At 43.7% G+C, this 27,874-nt stretch overlaps 1 protein-coding gene across 1 annotated transcript; it reads left to right on the forward strand.

Moving 5' to 3' along the window:
- Nucleotides 1-165: 165 nt before the first annotated feature.
- LOC139991478 (uncharacterized) lies at nucleotides 166-27,771 on the forward strand. The gene is made up of 2 exons (XM_072011582.1): nucleotides 166-4,660; nucleotides 24,572-27,771. The coding sequence occupies exon 2, from the start codon at nucleotides 24,581-24,583 to the stop codon at nucleotides 25,733-25,735; it is 1,155 nt and encodes a 384-aa protein (XP_071867683.1). The 5' UTR covers nucleotides 166-4,660; nucleotides 24,572-24,580; the 3' UTR covers nucleotides 25,736-27,771.
- The last annotated feature ends 103 nt before the right edge of the window (nucleotides 27,772-27,874 follow it).

A 27,874-nucleotide genomic window follows, 5' to 3' on the forward strand; every position in this document is an offset into this window, starting at 1 on the left:
TCGTACGATTGATCGATTAGAAGGTACAGTATTCTCAGATTTGGTTGAAATATTTTCTAACATTATGGACAATGTAAATCGTATCACCAAACTACATACGATATATATATATATACACATTCACACACATACACACACACATACATATATATACATATCAGCAAAAGAATTCTCGTATACATAATTTTATCTGATTCGATCGATTATTAAGGAAATAGTCAAAGAAGTTGAAAAATCGATAGTGTGATATAAATGGAAAATACGAACACAGTGTATCTAGTAGTGTGCGGATTCGCTAAACGGTCTTAAGGTTGAATCAGATAGATTCGTTTGGAATTTGAGCAATCAAGATACGTCAGAGAGTACACCCGTTATTTCCAGAACATACATGCGCCTTCGCCGGTCTCTGTTGGGCCGGGAGTTGAGAAGAGTATTCTGGAGCGGAGGCTGACGCTCAGGGACTGCCAAGCTAGTCGCTTCGCATCCCAGAAGTCCCTACCCCACCGTTTGCTTCCGGCTAAGCCCGTTGCCACCGCGTCCCAAGCAACTTGAAGCCACTCGTACTTCTGTTTGTGTTTGCTAATTGTGAATTGTCTACTTCTTGCCGGTGGCCCGCGTGTACGCCGCCGCGCAGATAGAGAGAAAAGGAAGAAAGAAGACGAACGGGAAAAAAAGGAAGCTAGAAAGTAGAGAGAGGGTAGTTCCCTGAACTGGAGTAAAAGAGACCGATGAGAGATAGGATGAGTGAGAGGGAGAGAGAGAGAGAGAGAGATCGTACGTGTGTAGAGTAGGAATACAAGCCGCATACGAACCGAGACGAAGTGAGCCTAGCTGCAAACATATCGTCTACGGAATGCTCAGACTGAGGAAAAACCATCCCTCTTCCATCCCCTGTAGGCAACATAGCTCGGTTCACTACTATCCCTTCATTCCTTACACCCACTAGCGACGACCACTCCTCACCCCTGAGTCCTCCGTATTCCCTTTTCCCCTCAGACACTCGAGTTTACCTCACTAGTCACTGCTTACATGAGTACTACCCACCAAGAGGCACCCGCGAGCAAGAGGGTACCAATTTTTAGTCATCTTTTTCGTCTCTCTATCCCTCGAGATGACGTGACGCTATGGCCTCTTGCGTTTTCAGTACGACGAATACTTTTTACCGTCAATGTCCGACATTTCGTTCGTTTGGAACGCGACTAATCTAATCGAAAGTCGATACTTCTCGAAGAATCTATCTCTGATAAAAAGAAGAAAAAGTACGGACCGATATAATTGAGCCAACTTGACCGATCATCCCCTTTGACGGGTGATAATGAGTCTATTCTCGATGTCCCTACGGTCGTATCGCCCCGTCGCGAATAAAACGAAATCGTGACGCATTGTAAGGAAAATGTGTTGGCACACACTCTCCGTCGGCTGCTGCCGAGCTGCTCGGTCGAAATATACGCAGTCTCTCCAGAGACGAGGGACATATTGTTTGGTTCAGTAATTCCTCACGTTATTTCCCGTGTTTGCTTTTTATCATTGTAAACTGATATATTGTCCGGGCTAACTCCCCCTCGAAGTTACCGCGGACGATTCCCTGGAAAGAGGACGGCGAAGGGAAACGAAACGAGATGTGGACACGAGAACACTGCTAGTCGGGTCCAATGCACGGAGTTTAACTTCGTGGACCAAGCGGAAACGAGATTACTCGTCGACACTCCTGGCTACTGCTTCGTTCGACCGAGACGCAAATATACGTGGAACGTGCATGAACGTGGCTGGCAAACAATAAAAGTATACAATGCGGACGAGAAATTGAAATTGATTGCTCCAGGAAGCGTGACAGGCTGTTACGTTTCCCTGAAACTTGGATCCCTTTATGCCAGATTTTTGCACGCATACGAATATCATCAGCGACGAACGCTATCAACGACAATGGAAAAACTGCGCTGTCGATATCGGGAATATAAATTTTCCTTTGTCTTTCGAGTGGTTGCGTATGACACTGCACCGGACACGTTCGTCGCATGACGCGCCACGTGTGCCAGTGCCAAACTCGTCGCGAAACAAACAATGAATTCAGCTTTATATCCCTCGCACTTGAACCTCGGATAAAAGCTCGTTCGATATAAGATTTGTAAATAACGCGTGGCCGCATCCGATCGGATCTCTAATACCTTCCTACCCTTTAACGTTACAAACAATTCGTTTAACGTTCCGGGAGAAATCTCGATGGTTAAAGCAAATATTTCGACGTTTAACCAAATTAACGAATAATCAACTTCTCGTATGTTTTTACCACCCGCCAGAAATGCCCGTTTTTAATTCTATGTAGAAAAGAACACACATGGAAAAATGTACTCGCGTTTTCCATCCGAGCCGTCCCGTTTTTCAGCCCTCTCTCGGTTCCATCGGCGGAGTTCCATAATCCGTTAATCACAGTAGACGCGGAAGAGGGTAGAAAACGGGCGCGTAATCTAAGAAAAGGCGTCGGAGCATTGGCGTCAGTAGAAAGTGGTTGTAAGTGAATGAAAGTGGATGCAAAGGTGGAGGTGTGGTTGCTACGAGGTCGTCTGCCTGGCAAAGCTGGCATGATCCGCCACAGAAGACAGAGGTTTGTCTGTCTTTATCAGCCAGCCAGGTAGAGCCCTTGAAGCCAGCTATGCGTCTCTACCATCGCCACCCCTCAGGAAAAGCCCGGAGGGTGACGGACGCCCACGATTGGCGTGGCTTTCTCAAACGAGGGAGGACATCGTGCACCCCTATTGGCTCCTCACGAATCCATACTCGGTATTCATTCGCTGGCTCATTCGTCGACCCTCGAACCGAACCTTCTCTCCCTCTCTATCACTCCTTTCGCTTCTAACCCCCGGCGGTGTCGAGGCTCGATGCAACTCACCCTTCGTACACCGTCACGGGAATCTTTTCAATGCATTTCACCGCCAGCTTTCACCTTTCGCTGGATATTTCTAAGCAAATATTTTTTTAATAAGCACACCTACCACTCGGTTCGTTAATACGCCTCTTTGGAACTTTCTCCGTATGTTTCTACGTAAGAGGATACAAAATTGCATCCTTCTGGAAGTATCGAGATGGAATGCCTTGAATTTGAAAAAAAAAACTGAGTTTGTATAGTCGACGAGTGAGATTTAAACGCATCTCAAGACCGTCCTTAATCAGTGACACGAAGACAGATGCTTGATGAGACTATTAGCACGAAGGAATTCCATTTTAGAATACAGTTCCGTGTTCGTCTCTCGAGAAGGCAAAGCAATGGAATCGCAGAGCGTAATCTCAGCGAGGCTGATCAAAGGAGAAAGAGGGATCGATGAAGAGCGTCGAACGCGAGCAAGGGAACTTGGTCGTCGTTCGCCTGCACTTTTAACGTCGCCGCGTTTCGTGTCGCCTTCGTCCCAATTGAATGAGAAAAAAGAGGGAAAAATGGGGAGAAAAGGTGGCCCGGCTGTAGCCGTAGAGGAAAAGACGAACGATAGTAGGAGACAGAGTGGAACAGGGATGGAGCATTCCTTGGGGTGTTGCAGCTTATGATCATGCAACGAGATGGGCGTGTTTTTAGGTTGCTCTTTGCTCCGCCCCTAGTACCGCCCCATTGGTGGTTGCTGTTACCTTCGACTCGTGACCTCCCTTCACCCTTCTGTCTGCAGTTGAAACCTCCGTTGGGTTTCGCCAGCAGCCACCGCACACACGTCAGCAGCGGCAAACTCGGCGCCTCCAACGGCAAACGGATCGTTCGTGATCTCCGTCGATCATCTGCCAGGGAACAGCGATCAACCATTTCCACGGCATCGCGAGGAAAAATTTTTGTTAAAGAACCGACGAAAGTCCGAAGTGATCCGTCGTGTGCTTGGTTCGCTATGAGATTGCGGGACAAATGGTGAGAGCGACATCCGGCCGCTGTACACGCGAGCCTATCGTCTGTGCCCAATCAACAGTGTTGTTTCGCTAAAAAGGAAGCTTTAGGAGGATGCAGACGGCGTAGAAGATAGCGATGGATTCTAGGAACGGACATTCCTAACGGAGAAGCCGAGTGGTTGCGACGTTTGACCGGAATGGCTGACATTTGGGCGCTTGGTTGCTCTGAAACCTAAACTTTGGAACTTTCCCATCGGAGAATTTCGTTATTCGGAGTGAAAAAGTTCAAATCGCATCTCTAAGTAATACGCCTGGGTCGTATCAAAGACTACCGAAGGTTAGGAGGCGTTCAATCCGTCGATGTGATGAACGTGAATCCAACAGAGCAACAGGAAATATTAATTTGCTGAGAGGTTCAGTGTCAAGCGTCCCTGCGACAATGGCGCACAGTCGAAAATCGAAGCGAAAAAATTGATCGTGAGCTTTCGATAATGTCGATGGCTAATTTGAGAGACTTTGTTCTAGTAGATGCCGACCTATCGAAGGTCGCCGTGTGTCATCATGAGTTCCGATGCTTCTTTGAACTGGTGACCCAGAAGAAGTTTCTCGTTTTGCAATGTCGCGTTAGACGAACGAACTGCAAGATCAAGTAGAAAAGACGCTGATGCTGCAACTTCATAGGGAAGTTTGAACTCTGCTCTGGGAGTCCTGTCTGGGTGAAAGTGTTCAGGATTATCGGAACGTGTTCAGATCACGGAACTCGATTCGATCAGGCTACTACTAAATTTTCACATATTCTGTAAGTACTTGATTTATTTTCGCTTATAATATAAATAACTAAATATGATACAAATAGTTCCTTTAAAAATTATCCTCCGATAAATTTTGTTAAGCAGAGAGTTTGATATTGATTCACTTGCAATATAAATCGCTATTCTTCAAAAATTGTCCTCGAAGAAATTTAATTACGTAGAGATCTCGATACTGGTTGTGAGACATTATGATTTTTGAAAGGGAATTAGCGATACGTAGATCGCTTATTCAGATTTCGTCAGATTGTACGTAGAAAATCAAATAATTTAGAGAGGATTACGATACGAATGACATAGCATAATTAGCCAGATTTTTTAAGTGGATGAAACGGAGGAACTTCTTCCCCTTCAGGCTGCTATCTAAATGGATTAAAACGCCCGTCGCGCTCGAATATCTTGTCGAGCTAACACGATACAAGTACACATTCCACCATCAAGGACACGCAAATTGTCACGCTAATAAATTTCAACAAATCGTAATAGAACATCGGTTGAAAAAAAGTCTACGATGATTTATAAAAGCACGTCTTATCGGCGCCCATTGAAATCAATCAAAGCACCTCAACAAATCCATAAAAATCCAAGACACAAAACCGTATCAGCGTCGTTCCCATTGGAGCGATTCCCATCCAGGATAAGCGTCGGATCGACGAAGCACGGTGGAGATCAAAGACCATTTTCGAAATGCTTTCAATGCGCCCGGTAACATGTATCGTCGAGAGAAAATCACACACGTAAATGTTTTTTATCGCTGACGAGATTCTCTTTAAGAAAGAAACCACCCTGTATACTTACCGTGACGCATTAATCGACGAGTGGCCGTACAAGTGGCACTGGAAATTAGCGAACAATTAGCTCGCCCGGTTTATGTTTTCTAAACAAGCGCGGCCGATCGACGGCCCATTATTTCGAAGCATTCGTGCAACGCGGCTATCAAGCCTACCAACTTACGTACCTACCTACCTCTAACGTGTACGCAAGCTTTACCTAAGTGGCTCGGGGTTCGAGCGTGTCCGAAGTATTCGAGCAGTATTCGAGCGTGGTAGTACTTAGGCTTTTCGAGTATCACGGGGCTCGAAAAGAGGAACACGTTGGAGGGGCTCGGAGAAGGGGTCTTGTAGTGTTTCGTTGCGCTTAAAAGGAGGGGGTTTTACGGAGAGGGTTTCGCTGCAAGGCAGCTTTGGTGTTGCAGCCTCTTCAAACCTCGTGCAAACACTCGGGGACAGGGCGTTCGCCTGGTACGACGATTAATATCCCAATAAGGCCTCGTTCATAGGGCTCACTCGACCAAGCTGCTTCGTTCTTTATTCATTGTATCGTAGCTCCTCCCGCGGGATAAACTGCCCGATACCAGGGCGGTTCCGTCACTTTCTTTTTTCCTTCGTCAGTTTCCTCAGGCTTTTCTTTTATCCGTGGCATGCTAGACGGTGCCTTTTTCGCGCGTCACATGTGCGTGAATTGATTACTTTTTCTGCTACAGCAAAACTACGTTTATGTAAATTCCATTTATTTGAAAGAAATTTTATCTAGTGCCTGATTAAACGAACTCTTGCTGATTCAATCTATTCATTCGAGGATGAACTCCTGTTATATAAGTTAATTATATAAACTATTTGTTCATCAGCAAGTTCGTATAAACGGAGATCTGCTGTACCTAGAATCGAGATACTTAAAGGCTGATCGCCGATCGGCTGCGTCGAGTTTTATCCATTGGTTTTTAAAGCATAAAATAAGAAATTCTCATAATTAATAAAATAATAATTATTCCAATAGTAAAATTAAGAAACTTTGATAAGTTTGACTTCCGAGTAATTCAATTATCATATAGTCGGATCAATCTGATGTTATAGAAATGGAGTTTGCGTTAGTCCTTTTACTGATTAATATGCTTGAAGATTTTACAGAAAGAGATCGGGTTTGTATTCGAATTGATCGCAGTTCCACGACGAAATTGCAGGAAGAAAGAAAGGCACAATTTCATTTCGTTGCATCGAATTTGTCGGTGATCGTAACTGGCGCAGCTGACGAGCAAATTTTACAGCGGGCCACACGATTAGCATACCTATCACGCGTGCGGTGTATGTCATTTATTCGCGAGAGGCCATGGCTGAAACGTTGCTATATAGAGATGGTAATTGCAGATCAGACCGCTGAGATGTGGCCACGTATCCCTTCGAATACAGAGATATCGCTTTATTAGTCGATCCTGGTCCCGTTTATGCTCGAGCCCTTATGGTGTTCCGCGTTCACAGTTTTATTGACAGAGATAAACGAACCTGCCACCGAAAATTTCTCGTTACTCCGACGATGTGTGCTGTTAATTAACAAGTAATGAAAGATTAGAGAAGGGGAAGGCATTCGAGTTTGATGGGGATTATAAACAACAAAATATCGGTCGTAAATTGATCAGAGATTATTGCTCTTCTAATTGACTGCTTTTCAATGTTTCTTTCTCTGCTAATTTTTAACGAATGAAAATTTATATCGAGAGGAAGCAAAGAATCAACTTCAACCGATATTTTCGTTCTGTAAATATTTGAAATAAGAAGCAATGGAGGTAAGACGGGGGAGATGCTCGAATCCGAGGGAGCCCGTGCATTTTCCTCCTCTTTTTCGTTTTATTGCTTTCCCGCTCTGGATGCTGAAGTTTCGGGGCATTATTACGCTACTTGATTTCGCATCGTGCCAGCTGTCTCCGATTATTCACCATAGAAATTTTGGGGGATTCGAGTTCAAAGGGGACCCCGCAGTCCTCCGCTAATATTTGAGGAGGCCCCGTGTAGTCTTGGGTCTTACCGGACGTTAAGCTCTAGTTTCTGTTGTACTCTTCCACATTCTTTGCCTTCTACTCGACGTTACAAATTTGTCGAACATCATCTTGTGTAAATATCAACGCTCTCTCGATATCTTTTCACCTTTTCTTTTCTCCACCTCGTTTCGATTTCATTTCAAAAATTTGGTGACAAATAGTCGTCGCGCGACAGCCAAGAAACTTCGCTTTGGAATTTTTAAATTCGTTGCGCGCTTGTTAAAGTACCTTGCAAGAGGCACCGGCGGAACATTAAAACTTGAGGGAGATCACGCGAGCAGAACTAAGTATTTCAAGTATCCAAACAGGGGTTGAACCGTTCGCGAAGAGACTTCCAAATTTCCTGTCACTTGCCAAAGCACTTTCCATCTTTTGTTTAAATTTCTGCTCGTTGACACCTCCTTTCGCGCAAAACGATTATTATCCCTGTACTCTCGACAAATTCAAACAGCCGTTAGTAATTTTCACCAACAAAAATGCGTTAGAAAAATGAATTTCCCTGATACGATATCATATGATGTTGAAGGCAATAAACAATCTTCCTTTGCCAATCGAAGAACGAACCTTCTTGGCGGAATATTTCACGGATGCGCCAGAGTGTTCTCGTGGCAGGCTCTGTTTTAAACGATCCACGAGCCGAAGACCACCCTTTCCGCCTGTTTTCCTTCCTTCTCTCCCCGTGAACCCGTCTCGCGCCGAGAATCAGCGATAGTTAGCTAGATAGCACTCGCAGCGTTGCAGGTTTACATCGTGGCGGGTGGATGTCGGTTATACCTGTACACCCTTTCGTGTCTTAGTATGTTGCCTCTGTATTGGACACCGTGCGTGAACACGTACGACGATATCTGTCTCTAGACGTATACGTGTAGGTGTACCACAGGTTAGTCACTCGCACGGTACACTCGCACTCTTACGCGTACCGAAACACACGTACATACATGCAAGACGTTATCTACCCTCTCGAATTTTGTGTGGGTATATGCGTGCGTTAGATGTGTGCGGTAGTATGTGTAGCCGCGAGGTCGAGGATGGGGCTAAAGGTGGTTGGTATCTTGTTGGAGGGTGAGAAATACGAGCTGGCCACGAAGCTCTTGCAGAGGCCTTGCGTGCACACCGATCGAGCTGCAACGAAGGAAGATAGACAGAGGGTGGAAAGGAAGGGATAGAGCGTGGCTAAGGGTTGCTCCGCCTGTTCGCACCCCCTTCTCGCTGTGCTCTTTAAAAAATTAGCTTCTCGATGCGAGCGCCGGCCGCCACCGCGCTCGCGGATTTTTATCTTGTCGCGTTGCTTTCTTGTTGCTGGCCAGTCAGGTAGCGTGACTGCATTTTTTCACTGATAATTTACGCGCGATGAAACAATCGGGGAATCTATAATTGCTCCCGGGGAATCGTTGATCGTGTAATCTCTCGTTCGGAACGCGAGTTGTTTTGTTCAGTTTGAAAGATTAAGTTGCAGAGACTAAAGTTTGTGGGATACAACGTCGATAACGAATTCAGGGGAATTTGTTAACCGGCTCGATGGCTCGTTAAGCTTTTTCAATTTTTGCGTTTGAATTTAAGGAAAGAACGGAACTTTTATGATTTTTGTAAAATGTGCATTTAATTTGAATCGAGGAGTCGTCGAAGAGCGAAGGAATCATTCAAGAATAAGATCGCTCGAGCATTTTTCCGGCCATCGTTTTTTAATTCGTGCACGTGTAAATACGTCGAAGGGTGCGTATGAACGTGCACAATTGGCACTACGAGACGGGCGCACACCGTGGGTGCAATAAATCAAGATAAAGTTATGATAAACAAATTAGTCGGCGCTGCCGCCCCTCACCGGTGTTATTGTCTATCGTATATCTACCTACAAATTACCAGCCGTCCCGAACACCTCGGGGTAACTGCTACTCGCAAGTCCTGTGCTCGTCGTGTAGTGGTCACACGTACGGGGGTTGGAGAATATTCAAGGGGTAACTCGAAATTAATGCACCACTTCCTCTCTCGGCGTAACCTCGAATTTCATCGTACCAGTGTGCCCTTTGCTTATTCGATGATCCCAGTCTGAGCTTTCAGTGAAACTCCTTTAAAGGCAAGTCCTCTCGATTTCTCCAACGATATTTTCAATCGATTCGTTTCATCGTATTCTATTCGCCAAATCAAGATCGATCTCGTCATCCACTCTCGTAATTTGTTGAATGTTTTTTTTCCATTTTTTTAAATTCCTATGCAGATCACTAAACGCTAACCGGAAAAAGTAACGAATCGTGGAAGCAACGCGCGTGTCGTTCCTCTGCGATTTCGAATGGAATCGTATTCAATCGGAGAATTCTGAAAAACAAAAAGTTCACCGAGATCAATTTAATTCGGTTCTCCGCGTGGCAGGATCGTGTGTATTCAGCGTGCCTTCGAAAAACGAGGATCGGCCACGCGGCCCGTTCGTTCGCTAATCTATGTAAAATTAATCAACCGCTCCATTTGCCCGTTTAGCAGAGTCTGCAGCGTCGAATTTCACCAGAACAACGCTCGTGACACCGATCGAGCAATTCTATCAGCTACTCCTCGAAACGATTTTAATTGAACGACGATATTTCGCGGCCTGTTCCATTATCTGCGTGAGTATTCGCTGGCAACGAAAGGTGCGACTTATCCAGTCTTTAACACCAGATCAAAGATATCGATTTTCGGCCCAACCCCCGCTGTCCTATCTCGAAACGAACGAAGACATTAATTTGACTCGCTTGCGACGAGTTCGGACTTTATAGTAAATATATACGAGCCGTGGGCAGGTGATGCAACTCTGGCGGATCATCACGGGTCGTTTACTTTAGGTAAAACCTCGTTTCGACTTCCTCGCAGGCGGTATTTTCTTACCATTTCTGTAAAAAGCGTTTCGAAAGCAAAAAAAGAAAAAAAAAAGACGATAGACGTGAAGAATATTTTGAACTTCACGTCGGCTAGTTTCAGATCGACAGAAACAGAAAATCGTTGCCGTCCACAAATGGAAACCCGTTGGCCGGAACGCCACAATGTGGCTGAACATTTCCATAAACGCGTTCCAGCGTGTAGAGGAAAGAGATTCGCCGCGTCGAAATGTGTATCTGGACTATTTATCGGCGTGGCAAGAAAAGTTCCTTCATTTGACTTCGCGCGAAGGTAAGGAGTGGTGTAAAAAGTACTACACCCGCACGGTCTTCGTTTTAATTAGGGAATAAATGCGAGCCATAAAAAAGATGCCACTTGCCCAGGAAAGAAGCTCCGCTATCGCATGATTATCGCGTTAGAAAAAATGTATCTGACACGTTCTATAGAGTTGGGATGGGGACTAAGAGTTATGAGTTCCGTCGTTGAAAATAATTATATATGTACATAGAAGAAACTTTGTTTGTATTTCTTGCTAGATATTTTATTCCATACGCATCATATTATAGCTTGAAAAATTAAAAGACGCGGAGAAGTTTGGGGAGGAATATAGGAATTAACCAATGTTTAAGGAAAACTGCTTCTTCCTTTTCACTTAATTATAGAGCAGATAAGACGTGAAGCAAGGAGGTATGTTTCCACAAGACACGGGAAAATAATAAATTCCCATGTATAGGTGTTAACGTGATGTTGCATGGAGGGCACCGGAGGAGTGTCCAGTCACGCTATGGAAATTATGACGTATTACACGATTGCCTTTTCAACGTCGCATGCGGCTTGCCCGTGCCGTGACTAATAAGCAGATGTAATGCAATTTAACACGCATCGTATTAACGACTGTTTAAGCCGCTATGTTTTTCGATCGAACTTAACTCTGCTTTCCTTTTAATTCTCTTCATCTTCATCTTCGTTATCTTTTTGTCTTGTCCTTTTATTACTCTTAAACTCTGCTCAATTACTCTTGAAGATCTTGAAACTTTATTTTGGAATTAAGTTTAGCTTTTAAACTGCAAGCCCTTGCTTTACAGTTTAAGAAGAACTTGGTGGTCGATAAATACCATTAGTAGCTAATTACTCGGCTATTCGGATTATCTCGATTACTTTAATTAACCAACCGTTTTGAATGAACTTCACACGAAGGTTCGCGCGACCTATGCATATGCAAGAGGCCTCCATGTCACCAATTTGCTATTTTAATTTTTATGCGCTCCTCCATTAGCCGACGACCTCGTTCACGCGATGTATCTCGCACGCTGATTAAAGTGCATTATCGTGTAAGTATTTTGCGATCCTGCTACGCAGATCTTTTGCGTTACAGGAAACCTTCGTTACAATGCAATGCGTTCCTTCGACATTTTCTTTTAAATTATCTATCACGAAACTACACATATTTAGACATAGCTATGGTAGAAATGAATATGAAATATCGTTACGATTACTCGCGCTATAGTATCTGTGAGCAAATGATCTGGTATATGATGGGAAACACCGAATTCGAAAGTCGTGAGCGACTCTTTTCTGTCTGTGCCCCTACTTTTTTTATTTCTTCTAGTTTCATTTCACTGTAGATTTGTTTAACCATAGAACGTTATTTTTTGGGCTTTTTCTTACTTAAAATTATTTCACCATTGCAAAGAAGAAATTTGTGCTCGAGTAGAAGTAACAGAGGACGGCTAGAATGTAACAGAAGTTTATGGACGCCGGAAGTTCATGCTTATTCACTGAGCACCGAAAGGGCGACCGGGTATAATTTACGTATAAATTAAGCCGAATGAATCAACGGCAGACGATTAATCGCAATGGCTTGCCCGTGATAATAACAATGCCCGGCTTGTTTACGAGCGGTAAACGAATATATTAGCTTTTTCATTATACCGCCACGTGGACGTAACCGTGTCTATCGTGTCTACAATTTGCCCGCGATACCTGACTTCTCCTGGTACAAACAATCGCCTTTCGCTTTTTTGTTTTTCTGTGTCTATTCTGCGAATACTAACCTACCACTTCTATTTAAGTTAGCCAGGCAAAACGAAAAAGAACAATTACGAACAACACGTTGTATTATAGACGCTTTTTGAGTAACAGTAACTCTAACTGAAAAGTACAAAGACAATAGAATCGAATCAATTTGTCGAAAATATCGTAATTCTCACGATTCATGGTGGTCGAAGGTATACACGTAAGAAGGGAGGAAAAACTGACAACGGGATATAGAGGGTGGATCGTACGAAGTAAACAGGCCGTGAAATTACCTTTTAAATATTAGATTATGATTAAATGTGTACCTACCTCGAAGGCAGTAAATGTTCACCACTGGTCCCCGCCTCCGCAGCCAGTTCATAAAGCTGACGATGGGGATGGTTTATGGTGGATGAGACTCAAACCTCCCTCTCGAGGGCTATATCGCGATATCAATCAGCTCTCGGCATCAGATAAGATTCGCTGCTCAGGAACTGAGTGCTTTTCAAAACGTGGATGAGGTTTTCTTTTTCCTGTCCTCGTGGACTATCAGCTTCGACGGACCAGGATGAATCCACTCTCGTTAAAACGGCAACTGATAATATTTTTTACTAAACGATCTCGACATCCGCGTTCATTCGTATCCTCGTATATTATCAGGATATCAAAATCATGTTCGATAAAGTTATGAAAGGAGATTTACATAAATACCAATCGATGAAGAACGCTTGCAAGCGAAGCTTGTTATAATCCTCATCAGGTGCGAGATAACGCGACAATGTCGATTTTGTCTGCGGCTAATTGGTATCGTTAATTCACCGTGCATCATAAACGCTCGCGGTAGCACCTTTGGCAATAAATATTCCGACCTCCCCCGTTAGAATTTAAAGGGCCTTTCACACGTGGACGAAGACCGGGACGCATAGGTGAGCATGATGGGCAGGTGTTTATATCCGGCCGGTGTTGCATGCGTGTGCATACATATGCATACATATGCATAAAAAGAAGGATGCCCACTGGGCATTCTACGCCCACGCTCTCGCTCGTTCTCCGTCTTTCTGTTCCTCTCTGCCGCCTGTCGAAAACCTTCCGTCGCCATAAGCATATGCATTGCTCACTTAGCAAGATTGATATAACCCGATATATATCTGCTATGCCAGCGATAAACGCGTACGGTTGGACGACGTTTGCCGTGTGTGAGTATACGTATATGCGCGTGGGTGAGTCAGTGTGTTGAAGCGTGCGTGTGCATCCGCAATTACGCGCAAGACGGAATACAGCGAAGGATAATTAATGCAAACGAGGTCGAGTCGGGGAAATTTCGGTTCGACGAGGCACCCGCTGCGAAGGTGAGAAGTGGAATGCTTCTATGTAGAGGAGAAAAAAAAAAAAGCGAGAAGAAGGAGGAATAGAAAGAGAAAGAAACCTGTACAGAAAATATTTACGGGGCCAGGCACGGGCTCATAATGCTCGCCCTCGAGATAAGGAAATTATTCGCGGACAAGTTGCTACGGGCATGTTAAGGAGACGATATCGATCTGGCCAGACGGTTGCTGCAGAAAAATATCCTTTCGCGTTGTTGCTGCCTGTCAGTTCGGTTTCGTGATTGTCTATCTGAGAGAGTAAAGGCGGCATGTGCATCTGTTAAACGAGTTTTATTCGAGACCCTTGTTGTTTCGAGGGTTCCCGGACTTTTTAACGCTTATTTCGTGAGCCGTACGCGTGAATCAAGGTAAACTGGAGATTTCCCGGTGTTTAAGCAATGGAATTTATTTCGTCGACTTTCTAGAAACGATCTTACCATTTGTAAGAATGATTAATTTTTCGATAGAGCAGATATCAAGTTCACGTTACGGATAAATGGTACGAAGAAACTGGCGAAAGATAGAAACACGGTAAATATTCTTTATCTATGAGATATTTCATGGTGTTTTCTTGGTATTGGCCAACAAGTAGCTTTCACTTGAGTCCCCATGTTAGCGTCCCGTTTAACGGCAACGAGAACTTGGAAGTCTCCGGGGAGAGTTTGCCGACTAAAACCAACCCCTACTGACGATTCGAGGGGCTGCGCCACAATACAAGCAATAACACGTACCGCCCTCTCCCTTCTCTTCTTACAACGTCATCCCCGTCGCCCCGTTGCACGCACCCTCTCTTACCTTAATCGACGAAGGATGATTTGGTCTTAAATAAACTTCTCACCTCCATCGACGTAGACCACATCCCCCTTCCGCGACCCTACCACCCGTTTATCACATAAATCGTCGAGTGGTCACTTTGATTATGGGCTCACCAACCCCGTCTTTTTCTTTATTCGCTTCCTCTTCCTCGTCCTTACAGATTTCGGATTGAATTCGATTACAGAGCAAAGACCGCTCGATTCTCCAGGGCTTTGCCTGATTTCTCACAACCGACGTCGTTGGTTTGATCTCTGGCTTAATTGTTACAAATCTCAGAAATCACTGCAGTCGAAAATTCTTTCGTCTAAAACGATTCAGAATTAACATATGATTTTTCTAAATTACAAAATGGTCTTTTTTTACTCATTGATATTACTCTTTGATATTACTTAGACTTCAAAAATGAATCTATGACTAAGGCATAGCTGATCTCTTCAATTGATGAACCTCTTATCTTGTTCAGTTGATGAATCCTCTCTCTAATCAACAAATCTCGAGCCATCGAGTTGGAAAGCCGATTTCGAAAAGCGAGGCTGCAAAATTAATCTGACAAAGGTAGTTCCTACGAGGGATGAAATTAGAGCGATCTCGAATTCCGTGTGCACACCTTTGCGGCCAGGCGTAGTCAAGACGGAACGTAAAGACGAACAAAGGATCGATCGAAAGACGAGCGTTTCGGTACGAGGCGAGACGGTATTATTCATCAACAGGCGGAAACCCTTGGAAGGTAATAGACCGACATCCGGCCACGTGTCTTTACTACGATGGACCAATGAGATTCAAGATACGGAGGAAAGAGACGAATCTCGTGACCGATCGAGCCGAAGGTCCAGACGAAGCGTCGGCACGCGCCAGAGCCATGGAATTATTCAAATGGAATTCACGAGCCGAGCCAGCTGCTTCGAGCTCGATCAAAATTGGGGGAGTGAGTCGTACGAACGACACTTTTTGTGTGTCGTATGGCTGTTTCTCCGTCTTCGTTCGTCCCGTTTTCATCCTCCGTAGCTCGTTGTACTATACAGAGTAAATTTATCGTTGAAAGGGAACCAGGGTTTTTACCCTTTCACTGGTAGATTATTTTATCCGAAATTAGAAGATGTAAGAAAAGTTTCTTGAAGTTTATGCAAACTAAGATTTTCACGAACATAAATTAAAAAATGATTTCTACGCACAGATTAAAAATAACGAGTAGCTACTGTAATTTAGATATTTCGTGTGTTTCTTACGTTCATTCTGTGCATTTTCATACCTTTAGATTCTCCTTAAACGTATAAACCTCTGTGCTTTACTTATAAGAAAGAAGTCCAAACGAATCAACTCAGACAGAGTCTGGATTGCTTTTCGACCACGCATGGCAAGCACTTTTCATTTCGACGTTGAAACGAGACCTGTCTTCTCCTTTCTAGATCCTTGAGAAGCGAAGAAAAGCCAAGGATCGTTTCGCGAGTAAATATAACAGACCGTTCAATGCTGTGTGTCTTTTCCAATTTTTCTGAGTAAACCATTTCCGCAAGGGTCTCTCCCTTATCGTTTTCCTTGGTGTTTGAACGTTGGGAGAACGAAAGGAGAAAGCTGAGAGAGAACGTGAAAGAGGCGGGTGAGGTCAGAAAGCGAATTGCGACATTTAATACGTAATATTCCATATAATCTTGTATGAAAAGCTTCGCGTTATGGTTCGCGATAGGATAAAGACGAGAGAGAGAGAGAGACAGACAGACAGACAGACAGGAAGAGAGGAAGAGGGTGATTTCTCGAGGGTGGCCAAGAGACGGTTAAAGGCATTGAGCCGTCCAAGCCACTCGCGAGAACTCCGAACTCTCTGCTCCTGCGTTCTCCGCTAAAAACCCCCGGGGGTTGGGGGTGGCAGATGGCAGCCGTCGGACTAGTTCTTTCCAACACTTTAACCCGTCAGAATCGGTAGACACTTAACCCCTAGAAGGGGATACGTGCGATCAACGATCGTAACAGGACGTCTTTCACACATCTTTCTCTTGATGTCTAAAATTTGTTAACGAATTTAATGAGTTCATGCTTAATATATAGGGCTTCGTTATCTAACATTTTTAAATAGTTAAAGTGCTAATAAAAGATTGGAAAAATTTGCTCATTGAACAAGGCTTGAAATCTTAATGCCTTAAATATAGCTATCCTGAAACAGATGATGAAATTAGATTTGTCATTTTGCAACGTTTAAAGGCAAGTGTTTACAAAAATGTACCCATACTTAAAGGGTTGAACACTCCTTTTATCTGAACTTCAATTCTGAACGCAATGGTTCAACAATAATATCGACGAATTTCTGATAGATTAAAGTTGTTCATAATCCGCGAGAGCACTCGATCAACTTGAAAATGATGGGAGAAGTTCATAATTTCGTGGACGAAGAAGGACGATGATAGAATGGAGGGACGAGTGATTGAGACACGCCGTAAGACAGGTTGAATCGAAGCTACTCCAATCGTGGAAGGTCTCAGTAATCGATTCGAGTAGCGAGGAAGTGCGGTTTCGAGGGGCTTCGAATGGCGGTTCGCCCGGCCAGGAGTGTGTTGTTGGCGGATTTGACGTGCTTATCAATGGATCACAGATGTAATAGGCTGCACGCACCCCAAATCGACCACATAACTGATATCTGATAAGGAACCAATAGCCGTGACGGGATTTGCGTGTGACTATTCATGCCTTAGCTCCCTTCGCTCGACTTGTTTGCTCGTTCGTGCCGTAGGAAATTTATTTCGCGATTTCGAGAAACACGGCATAGGACGGTAAACTTCGACTCGATCGTACGCTATCCTGGAAAAGTAGGAGAGACGTGCCACGGTGTTTCGTCTCGACTTTATCCTCGTATTAAATTCACGGTTTTGTCGATGGCCCTGGAACGACGACGTCCTCGAGCAATTCCTCGCGTCGTGAAAATGGCACATTGCGAATTTATTCTTCGATAATCAAATATTTCAGTCGGTCCTTTGTTAAATTATTTCAAATAACCTTCGCCTTTACCGTGATTCATTGTGCAAATACTTCACCGGTAGTTTCACGTTAAAAACATTTATAAATGATCGAAGAACAGAAATTTCAAAAATTTTCTAATGGTGATGGCAAATAATTTTGAAACGATAGTCATTAGTCACATTAAAGGAAAGGAAGAAGGGTTAAGAAAAGTTAGAAGAGATCTGAAAAGGTTAGTCGAAGCGTTTGGCGTTTGGAAAGGAGGCGTGTTCCGTCATCTGGCATTCCGTTTCTTTCAAAGGAAAATACGATACCGCGGAGGCTGATCATTTTAAAGGTGGACTATAGACTCGTCATCCGGCCGGGCACGCGCCACTCAAGGATACTCCCTCATTCACCATCAGATGATTCTTGAAGACGTGGATAAGTATATCGTACGAGGCAAATGGCACGCAAGACTTCCGGTGCCACCCCTATCCATCCTTGCAGTACCCCCCCCCCCCCGCTGGTGTCGAATTTGGTCCATTCTTCCTTCGAAAATCGTGATCGCGATTCAATAGCGTGAGCGGAAGCGGCGGAAGGGCGCTCGCAGACGTACGCCACCGTTTGTGTGTACGCAGCGTGCCTTACGAAAAACCTCTTTTGTAATGTACATTGTCTAGAGAAGTGGGAGGAGACGGCTGGGAATATGAATGGAGAAACAGAGCTCTATAAGACTCGTAAACTCGACCACGATAAGGAATTGATTCGTTTTTCGAGGCCTCTACTATATATTAATTAATGAGATCCAAATATATGGAATTTTATATAATTTTTAATAGTAGGTACTTCGATATAACTACAAAAATTTGGTACGACGAGAATAAAGTGTATAATCTGATAAAGAATGAAAACATCTTTTAGGTAGCTCATTTTATATATTTTATTTTAGACATTGTAAAATTATTAAAGTGTAATTATAAATTATTAAAGTATTATTTATTAGAAAATTTTTCAAGACGCCAAAAAAATCCTTTATGGCGCGATAAACCATAATTTTGTATTTTTATATCACGTGAAACATTTGGTTCTACGTATGTTTTGCTTGAAAAGATTCCTGAAAAGTCACTGTACGTTTACAGCCCGCAGGATGCCGAACGATCATAGACTCAAGCGAGTCGATAATAATTTGATTTCTCCCATTGCGAGACTGAACGATTCCCATCGCAGCCGTGGAGTTTCTCGACAAAACGAGCGCAACGCAAACAGGCCGTCTGTGGGGTGACTGAATAGGCCGCGAAGTGACAATGGCGGTACCAATTGTTTTCCTGACTTTTATCCCACTTATTATTCCGTGAGACTATTATGATCGTCGTTGGCGATCGTCATTATGTTTGACGAAGGCCGACAATCTCAAGTTACGCGGCCATTGTCAGCGGGGTGCAGCAACGACGCCGAAAATGCAAAATGAACGCGCACAGACGGTGATTCGAGGCGCCCGCTGTGGCGATCGTGAACTCACGTAGCCAAACGGCACGTGTGCACTTTTATACTTAATGGATGGCCTCCTGCGTGCTTGTTTTTCTATAAATCAATAGCCCAGAAACTATTAAGATCGAACAATTATGTTAATAAATTAATTTCACTCTTTCCAATTCTCGTAATTCTCGCAAACGCTGTTTTTCACAAAGAGTTTATTGCTAAAGTCAATAAATGGTAAAATTTATACAGAAATATATTTCCTTTAGTTTAAATAAAAAGTCTAAAAACCGTTGAGAGCCAACGAGGATACTAGGATTGAACTTAGGGCAGAAACGAGAAGGACGAATCGGTGATAACGAGGTGTTCCAACCGGGAGTTGAAACGCTACGAGGCGAGGGGTAATAAACCCCCGTAGACTGCGCAGCTGTGAACCCCCCGCCAACCATGCTCGACTCGACGATACGTCGAACTATGTGAATTCGAGATGCATCGAGCCCAGTGGGATTCGTTGCCATTTTGGAAAGCCGCTCGTATTCATACAGCCACGCACGTGGGCGCCAATTTTTTTTTCGACCCTTGCACGCTTGCTCATACGCAGGGCTCTCTGGAATCACTTCGTTTTCGTTTTAAACAATGCGCCTTTTGTTGAGCGCTCAATTTTCCTACTGAAATTTTGTCTCTGCCAAGCTCTTTTTCTGTAAACGACGATGCTCCTCTGAATCTGAGAAATTCAAAGCATCTCAATATTTCCATTAATCTCCACGTATGTTGCCAAAATTGTACTTGAAGTTTGACTCGTGAATTTAGAACGATCAGATAGTCGCGTTGCACGAAAGGTAATTTTCAGGCATTATCGGGATATGTCGTTGGGAAACACACGGTGCAACGTTGTTCAACGGATAGAATTAAACTTGGTAGAACGGCCGCAAAGTTCCTTAAAATTAAGCCATTCCCCCGTACACGATTCGAGAGCAGTCGAGGAGCAAAGTAAACGGCGCACAACTGAGCGACTTAATTCAGAATATACCGACGGAATATAACACCGGGGTACCCACCGCTTTCCGATTCGTGCGAGGCGACTCGCAATTTATTCCTCTTCGCCTCTCTTCGCCTCTGCCACCACCACTCTCCAATTAACTTTGAATCACCCTCTCCGCGAATCCTCTCCTCATAACGCGAAACTTCGAAATCAGGAGTCATGGTGCGTTTAAATTCCCCGGGAAAAAAGAACGCACGAGATCGTTTTCATTTCACCCTCGTTTCTACTTACAACTGCAATTCAAATTCCGGCCGGTTTACCACCCTCGCGACCAAACACAAAATTTTGTTTCATCTTTTATTATCTGCCCTCTCTTCTATTATGTATCTAGTCGTGGACCCAAGATACATTTCTCTTTCGTATTAAATATTTCTAAGTAAAGAAAAAGAAAAAAAGTAATATATTTTTTGTCGAGAAATTCGAACCCCTTACAAAGTTTCTAAGCCGACTAATTTTGGAATCGGCTTACACGACGTACGTTGGATGTACGGGACAGAAAGGGCGGGTTTGTGGCCGAGTTATGGGACAGAGGATAAGCAAGTGGGTGTGTATTGTGCCTCCTGTCATCCTCAGTCGAGCTTTCGTTACCCCAAATGCTAATTATATGTCAACTGTTCACGCGCCATATCATGGAAGACCGGGTGTCACGGATGGAACAATAAGGGTGGCTCGAGCTAATGGTCCTCTTCCACACCAAAGACGTCTCCCGGACCTTGAGACGTTCTAATAAAAATTACACAATGTCTGGTAGCTTTGCGCGCAAAAACTGCGTTGTTTCATTCACATTTGATGTAAAGAACCAGCTTTTAATTCGAAAGAAAACGTGTTCGTCGCCATAGTTTCTAATCGGCTTATTCTTGTCACATCATGTGTTTCCTTTTTTCTCTGTCAAAGTGACAGGTGATAGTGTGTGACATATTTTTACGCTATCATCCATGGTTAAGCAACGATTGTAATAAAGTTAAGCGACAAAATTCGTTCGGTTCATTTCCTTATCGCCACTTAAGGGAAAAGAGCGATAGGCGTGTGACCTCATGAGCGGGTATTATTCGCAGAAGGACTTGCTGATTGATGCACTCTGTACACGCAAAACTCCCATCCGCCCACTTTCACCCCTTCCGATTTGGAATGTTCATATTGGGGAGTCTCGCTGTTTCGAATCATCCCTGCTTACCGTTTTGGGGTTAACTGATTTTATCTTAATAAACGTGTCGATCTACTTTCACGATGTCACATTACAATTTTACACATTTTATTGATGTTTCTTGCGTTGAACGTTGAATCATAGGGTAGCTGGTTACGAATTGAAGTGATTATCATCGTGGCGGAGACAACGAAGAAGCAAGTGGAATAAGAAAATGAAAGGTTGATCGTCGGAGCGTAGGAGAGGAGATAATTAATGGGTCGACAACGGGGCGGGTAAATTTGCAAAGCCATTTCAAGTTTCTTCGAGCTCCTTCAACTTTCTTCGAGTTCCAGCGATTCGCTCGTCGTCGTTTGATAGTTTACTGTAGGTGATTGAATTCTTCGGACGATTTGTAATCGCATCGGTAAACTTTGTACATTTAACGCCAACCTCACCTGACGGGGGTGCTCCCGTGTTCATCGAGTGGCTCACGAAAGTCGGGTATCGTTTCAGCCCCTCTATCGACCACGCGAACGTCCTTCGCGCGTTCCGAACATTCGCTGGTACTCGCAACTTCGACAAGCGTATAAACGACCCTCGAAAAATTCCCATCGATCTCACGTCATTGTAAAAACATTTAGAAGGTATTTAACAGATGTCCAGATGATAGAGAACAAAAAGGAAAACGATTTGCGCGATATATTGGTGTACAAGATTGATGAATATTAGATGCACACGAATGAATGAAAAATTAACAAATTTCATGCAGATCGATTCCAATGGAGCAAAAAGGAAGCAAAATGGTCCCAGAGTAGGGTCGGCCATGCTTCAGTCGATATTGAAGTAAATTGGTAGAATTGTCGGCTGCCGCAAGGAGCAACACTGATTACCTCGGCCGCTCGTTAAGTACTGTAACAATACTAACCCCCACCACATCCCATACGACTCTCCCCTCTCGTGTCACTTTTCCGAGGGTGATAGATCCGTTGGCCAATCCTGTCGCCTCCATCCCCACCGTTTACCCTGCATTTTACGTCTTCTTCTCACCCCGGCTCGACTGCGACGGATTATAAAACGGCAAGTGACGATAAACCAGAATGAGAAGGAGAATATACCGAATGGTTGTCTCTGCCTCTCTAGAGCACCGTGGACAAGGAAGGAGTCAGTGTGACACGTTCAGTATAGAAGAGAAAGAGAGAGCGTACATTTGAATGGTAAAAGCGAGGACATGGTGTAAAGAAGACGCAAAAGAAGAAGGCGCAGAAGAAGAGAGCAAGAAAGAAAGTAACGCAAAGGGTGAGAAGGGGAATGAAAAAGACAAGCGAAGTAAAGGCAGAGAAGAAAAAATGCAAAGAATAGACGGCATAGTAACTTGTTCATTAAGACGGAAAAAGTTAGAGACTGTGAGAAAGATGTTCGAAAGAAAGTACGTAGGAAGGAGAGAGAACAGGGGGGTGGAAATCGAAGTTAGCATGGAAGAAGGAGGGTACGAGTCGTAACTTGCATTTGGAAGCGTTCGAAGGTATATAATCATATCCTTTGTCATTTAAGTCGACAGTTGCTCGGCTCCATGGCGATGAAGTCGACGTCTACGGTTTTCTATAGGTCATAGGGACGTTTCGGGGGTGCGCGAGGAGATCGTTTCCCTTCTCGAGTCTCGCTTCTCACACCGGTCTTGCTTTTCCACTCCTTGTTCCCCGGTTATTAGGGCTGCCTTTCGCTGTGGGACAATCGAAAGATACCAGCTAATGGGCGGAGCTTTTGGGCAGGACCACTGCGTCATATTCCACCCTATCGACGGGAGTTCGGTATTTCCACCGTTTCTGGAAGCATGCATTTTTCATCGTGGTTAAGCACCACGTTTGCTTTCTCTCTGATATCAAACATTTTACCGTACTCTCTGAAATTTTCTCCTTCTACCATACTTATTAACTTTACATTTTTCAAATTCATTTTTTGTCGCATAAGATTCATTGATTTTTTGGGGTTTCCCTTCTTTTTTGAAGAGAATCGTAAAGTTCGATGAGATAGTGTTAGGAAGATGATACAGTTACACTGTACATGTGAATGTGTGTGTAAGCGTAGCGGGCGTCCAGGCCTTAGTTAGGACAAAAGACGATTGGCAGTCGTTTAGAAGCATCTGGAAGAGTCGGTTGACAACAAGCGTGCGTGCGAGTAAGTTTACGAGGTCTTCAGTGTATAAGATATATGTATAACTCTTGTGTATTAAATAAAGTGAATTATTTGTATTTCCAAATCCCTCCTATATCTTTACAGATAGAAGCGAGTGTATTACGAAGCCACCAGTCAGCAGTCCTATCCAATTCTAACCGTCATTCCAAGTCCAAACATAACGCTATTCTACGGAGCAAACATTTCTACTTTTCGACGTGCAAACCTTCCGTGATACCTCGGGGAAGCTTGCTCTTCAACTGTGCTGACCATTTCGCGACTCATTCAGCCCCGCCATTCATTCCCCGTATCCATGTTGCACATGCTTAATGGCTACCTGTATATTCATGCTGTTTTGTGCGCGAATCAACATTCAAATTGCGTATGCATATGTGATTATATCGAACGATAGTGTTGCCTATACACTTAACGATTTATCATTTTTTTAATAACCAGGCTTCCTTTTGATGCTGTTTGGAAATCCATTCGAGACAATGAAAAAGAAGAACGAAAGTAAACGACGTTTAGCAGCGTTTAACTCGGAGACGAAGTGCGAAACAGTCTTCCCTTGTCGCCGTTCGACGTTTGTCAGCCCTCATCGTTCAATGCGGAACGTACTTTTTTTATGTCAACACGAGGGCCAATTGAGTGGATATAATAACGGTACCACATGTTTCATTCGGATTCGCCGACATGTGGGTTCTGTTCCGCTAGTTCTCTCCATGTACGTGCACTAAAACATTAACAGACTTCTGCGAAGGGAGGATCGTAGCGACCATGTAACGACAGTCCTTGGAGTCATCAAATTGATCGCCATGATTTGGCTACTCCCCCATTATACGACTGCTAAAGCCTCGTGTACACTATGTTTCGTCCCGGCAATTGCATCAGTCAATTCGGTTACGATGGATTTTTAAACATCGTTCTTTCTTCCTCCTTCCATTCCTATTTCTGCTCACCCACTCGGGTTCTTAAAGTCGTAAAATTATAAGTCGTCGAATTTGTCGTATCCTCGTTATAAAAAATTATCGATGATTTTGAAATTAGAGAAAAAATATAATCGTCTCAAAAAACCTGTTTGCTTTGCGTAACGATACATAATGTTGAAAACCCGGATGCTTGTTGAAACAAAAATTTAAGGATTTAGATTTATCTGTACCACAGATGCCACAAATTAGCGTTATCGACTCGTAAATGGATCTTTAGATATAGGGGTGGGTTTGTCACTGTTATGGACCGTAAAAATAAATCCAATACCTGTGCACGGAAAAATTAACTGATCCTGGCACGTCTTCATTTCAGGTCTCTATCATGCAACCGTTCTCAACCGGCAGTACAATGGCGACCGAAACACCGACTAGTCTTCCGCCAGAGAGGGTTACTTCACCCGCGCCCTGCAAGAACTTGACCTTCTCCATCGCTAAAATCATGGAACCGGATAAACGTCTTACCGAGCAGAGCAATAATCAACAAACGACACCGCCGCAACCTCCACCGCCTAGCATTCCTTCGTTAACTTATTCCGCGCATTTGGAATCGGCCTTCAAGAAATACGTGCCAACTTTGAGGCATCAGAATCTCTTGCAACCCTATTCTCTTCTCTATTATCATCCGAATTCGTTGTTGAGTGCCTTTCCAGCACCACCGCCCACTACACCCACCGTTCCGCAGAATTCACCACCACCAACCACCATTCAAAAAGCTTTCTCGAAAATGAGCTTAACAGCGATTTCAGCCGAGAGCCAACGCGAGAAGAAGAGTCCCGGACCACGGAACAACGAACTCAACACGGCGAACAAACAGAAAACGTTCACCTGTCCCGAATGTGGGAAGGTGTTTAACGCACATTATAATCTGACCAGACACATGCCAGTTCACACGGGAGCTCGACCGTTCGTCTGCAAGATCTGTGGCAAGGGCTTTCGCCAGGCGAGCACTCTGTGCAGGCACAAGATCATCCACACAGCGGAGAAGCCGCATAAATGTCCGACATGCGGCAAAGCTTTTAACCGAAGCTCGACACTGAACACCCACAGGCGCATCCACGCCAATTACAAGCCGTTCGTCTGCGAGTACTGCGGCAAGGGGTTCCATCAAAAGGGGAACTACAAGAATCACAAGTTGACGCACAGTGGCGAAAAGGCCTATAAGTGCAACATCTGCAATAAGGCGTTTCATCAGATCTACAATCTGACTTTTCACATGCATACTCACAACGACAAGAAGCCATTTTCTTGCAAGATCTGCGGCAAAGGATTCTGTAGGAATTTCGATTTGAAAAAACACATGAGAAAATTACACGATACCGGATCACCTGTATTAAATAGCCTAGGTACTTCATCGCAAAGTCACAATCAACAGTCTGGTTACGCGTCGGTACAGCACGGTGCCGGTGGCCATTCGTTCGTCAATCCTTTCTTGCTACCACCGCCTGGTACTACGAGTTATCTTAGCAAAATGTTGTGACAAGGCGACGGTATTAATTACCCGAGGAAGACACAGTGTCCTTTGATCCTCGGAGCACCCTGTTACACGGGGGACATCGGCCAGTTGACGCAACCCTCGAAATGAAGAGACCTCCATGAAGAAGATGTCGATGATTAAAACACACATATAGAGGGTGAAACTGGAAATAGACGAATACAAATCGTCAGGTTTTCACGATGAAAGTAAGTTGTTTCCAATACGGAGGCTAAGAAGAGATACCAAAGACGCGGCAGAGACTTCGACAAATGGGGAACGTGTACGTACGTGTTACTGCATCCTTTCGAGACAACCAACTACCTCATCTACAGCATCCAAATTGTAGGAGATTATTTCTGTTTTATCTTAAGGCTAGTCTCAGGTCTTTTTCGTCAGGAAACGAAATCATTTCCAACAATTTCTTTCGGATATCTCGTTTAGAAACTGTTTTTTTAACCAGACGGAACTTCAGCACCGAAATAAACACATCTGTATTGAAAATTCTCTCGATCACGATTGCCAAGCGAATTATCAAGCGATTGAGAACGATTCACAAAATCGTAATAGATAGAAAAATCGTTTTAAAATCGTTCTAAGTTAAATAAGCATAGAAAAAAGTCTTTTGGGAAAAGGAGCTGGCAAACAACGATATAGGTGCGTCCATTTAGAAAAATTTCCCCGGTACGAAAGTAGGAATATTCTTAATTTGGAAAATCGGAATCGGACAACGCGACGGCGAGTGTAAAAATGTCGGGCAAACAGTACGAATAATCGAATTAGACGATTCGTCGCGGACAATTCTGCCAGGACAATGATATTTTAACCGAACGAGCAGTTGCCAGCTGCAAAACACGGATTGAATATGTTGGAGAACGCAAATAATCGGTCGTATAGAGCGAAATAAACTACACTAGGAGGTAAATCAACAGATAGACAGAGGAATCAGGGATATATAAACGTGTATTGGCACGAACGTTATATTGGACAGCGGATTCCCCATGACATCGGATTAATCGTCGCATGAAAGCTCAATCGGTGGTATCCTGTGAGAGATGATTACTTATTTATGTAAATATTTGTAAATATTTGTACTTGTGACAGAGAGTGATTTCGTTACAGCGCCATCAATGTCGGCGCGCAGGGATTATTATCGACGATAGAAAGAGAAGAAAGAAAACGAGCGATATGGAAAAATCGTAACGGCTGTGTGTATCGTCGTGACGATTCGATCGAAACGAGAAGATGAGAAGAAGAAAATCTCGCCCGAATCGAGGCGCGTCTTTTCATTTCTCTTCTCTCGCGTGGAAGCTCGCATAGGAGCTTTCTTGCGGAAATAAGCGTAGAGCAACGTACAGACACGTTGGACGCATTATCTTTATCTATACTTAGACGAAATGTATAAATCGGTGTGATAGTAGCTTTTAAGTGACGCGTAGCGAGAACATGCAGAAAACGTTGGCCATTAATTAATATCCGTTGTAAAATAACGCTTAGGTACGTTCGCGATCGATTGTTGGCCATCGAGTTACACGCGGTCGTTTTTAAGAGCTTTTGCAATAGAGAAAACGAAGGGAACAGTCGCTCGATGTTCTCTGTTTTCGTGCGTGTATTTCATTTCCATTATGCATTTTTATTTACCTCTTATGATTTTTAAAATCGTACTATTTCAGTTTCTCTTCCTCTTTTAGTTTGCAGAAGATTTTACCGTGAATTAAACGCATTCTCTGCTGGCTTATCTTAATTTCTTCAATTACTATTGTTCCTTTTTATTTTTTGGAACGAGGTTTAATATATTCGAACGCAATTGAAACAGATTCCTCCAGGGAGAACTTAATCGATTCGTATTTCGTGTTTCTACCGTACGAACTAGATAAGCAGCCATTAACGACGAGGCGAATTAATTAAGCATGATTAACGGTGAAAATAAAGAAACGTTATATATGTAGATAATCGGTAGAGTAGATGAAAATGCATATGTATGTGTCCCCTATTGTAAATATGAATCGATCCAATGCAATAAAATCATCGATACCAATGAATCGTTGATCGTCTCAATTCACACCTTCTTTGCACACATCATGACCTTACATCCAACGTATCTACAAGACCTTTAATCCTTCACAATCCTTCAAAAAAAAAGTT

The sequence above is a fragment of the Bombus fervidus genome, chromosome 10, assembly GCF_041682495.2.
Source record: "Bombus fervidus isolate BK054 chromosome 10, iyBomFerv1, whole genome shotgun sequence".
Lineage (NCBI taxonomy): Eukaryota > Metazoa > Arthropoda > Insecta > Hymenoptera > Apidae > Bombus > Bombus fervidus.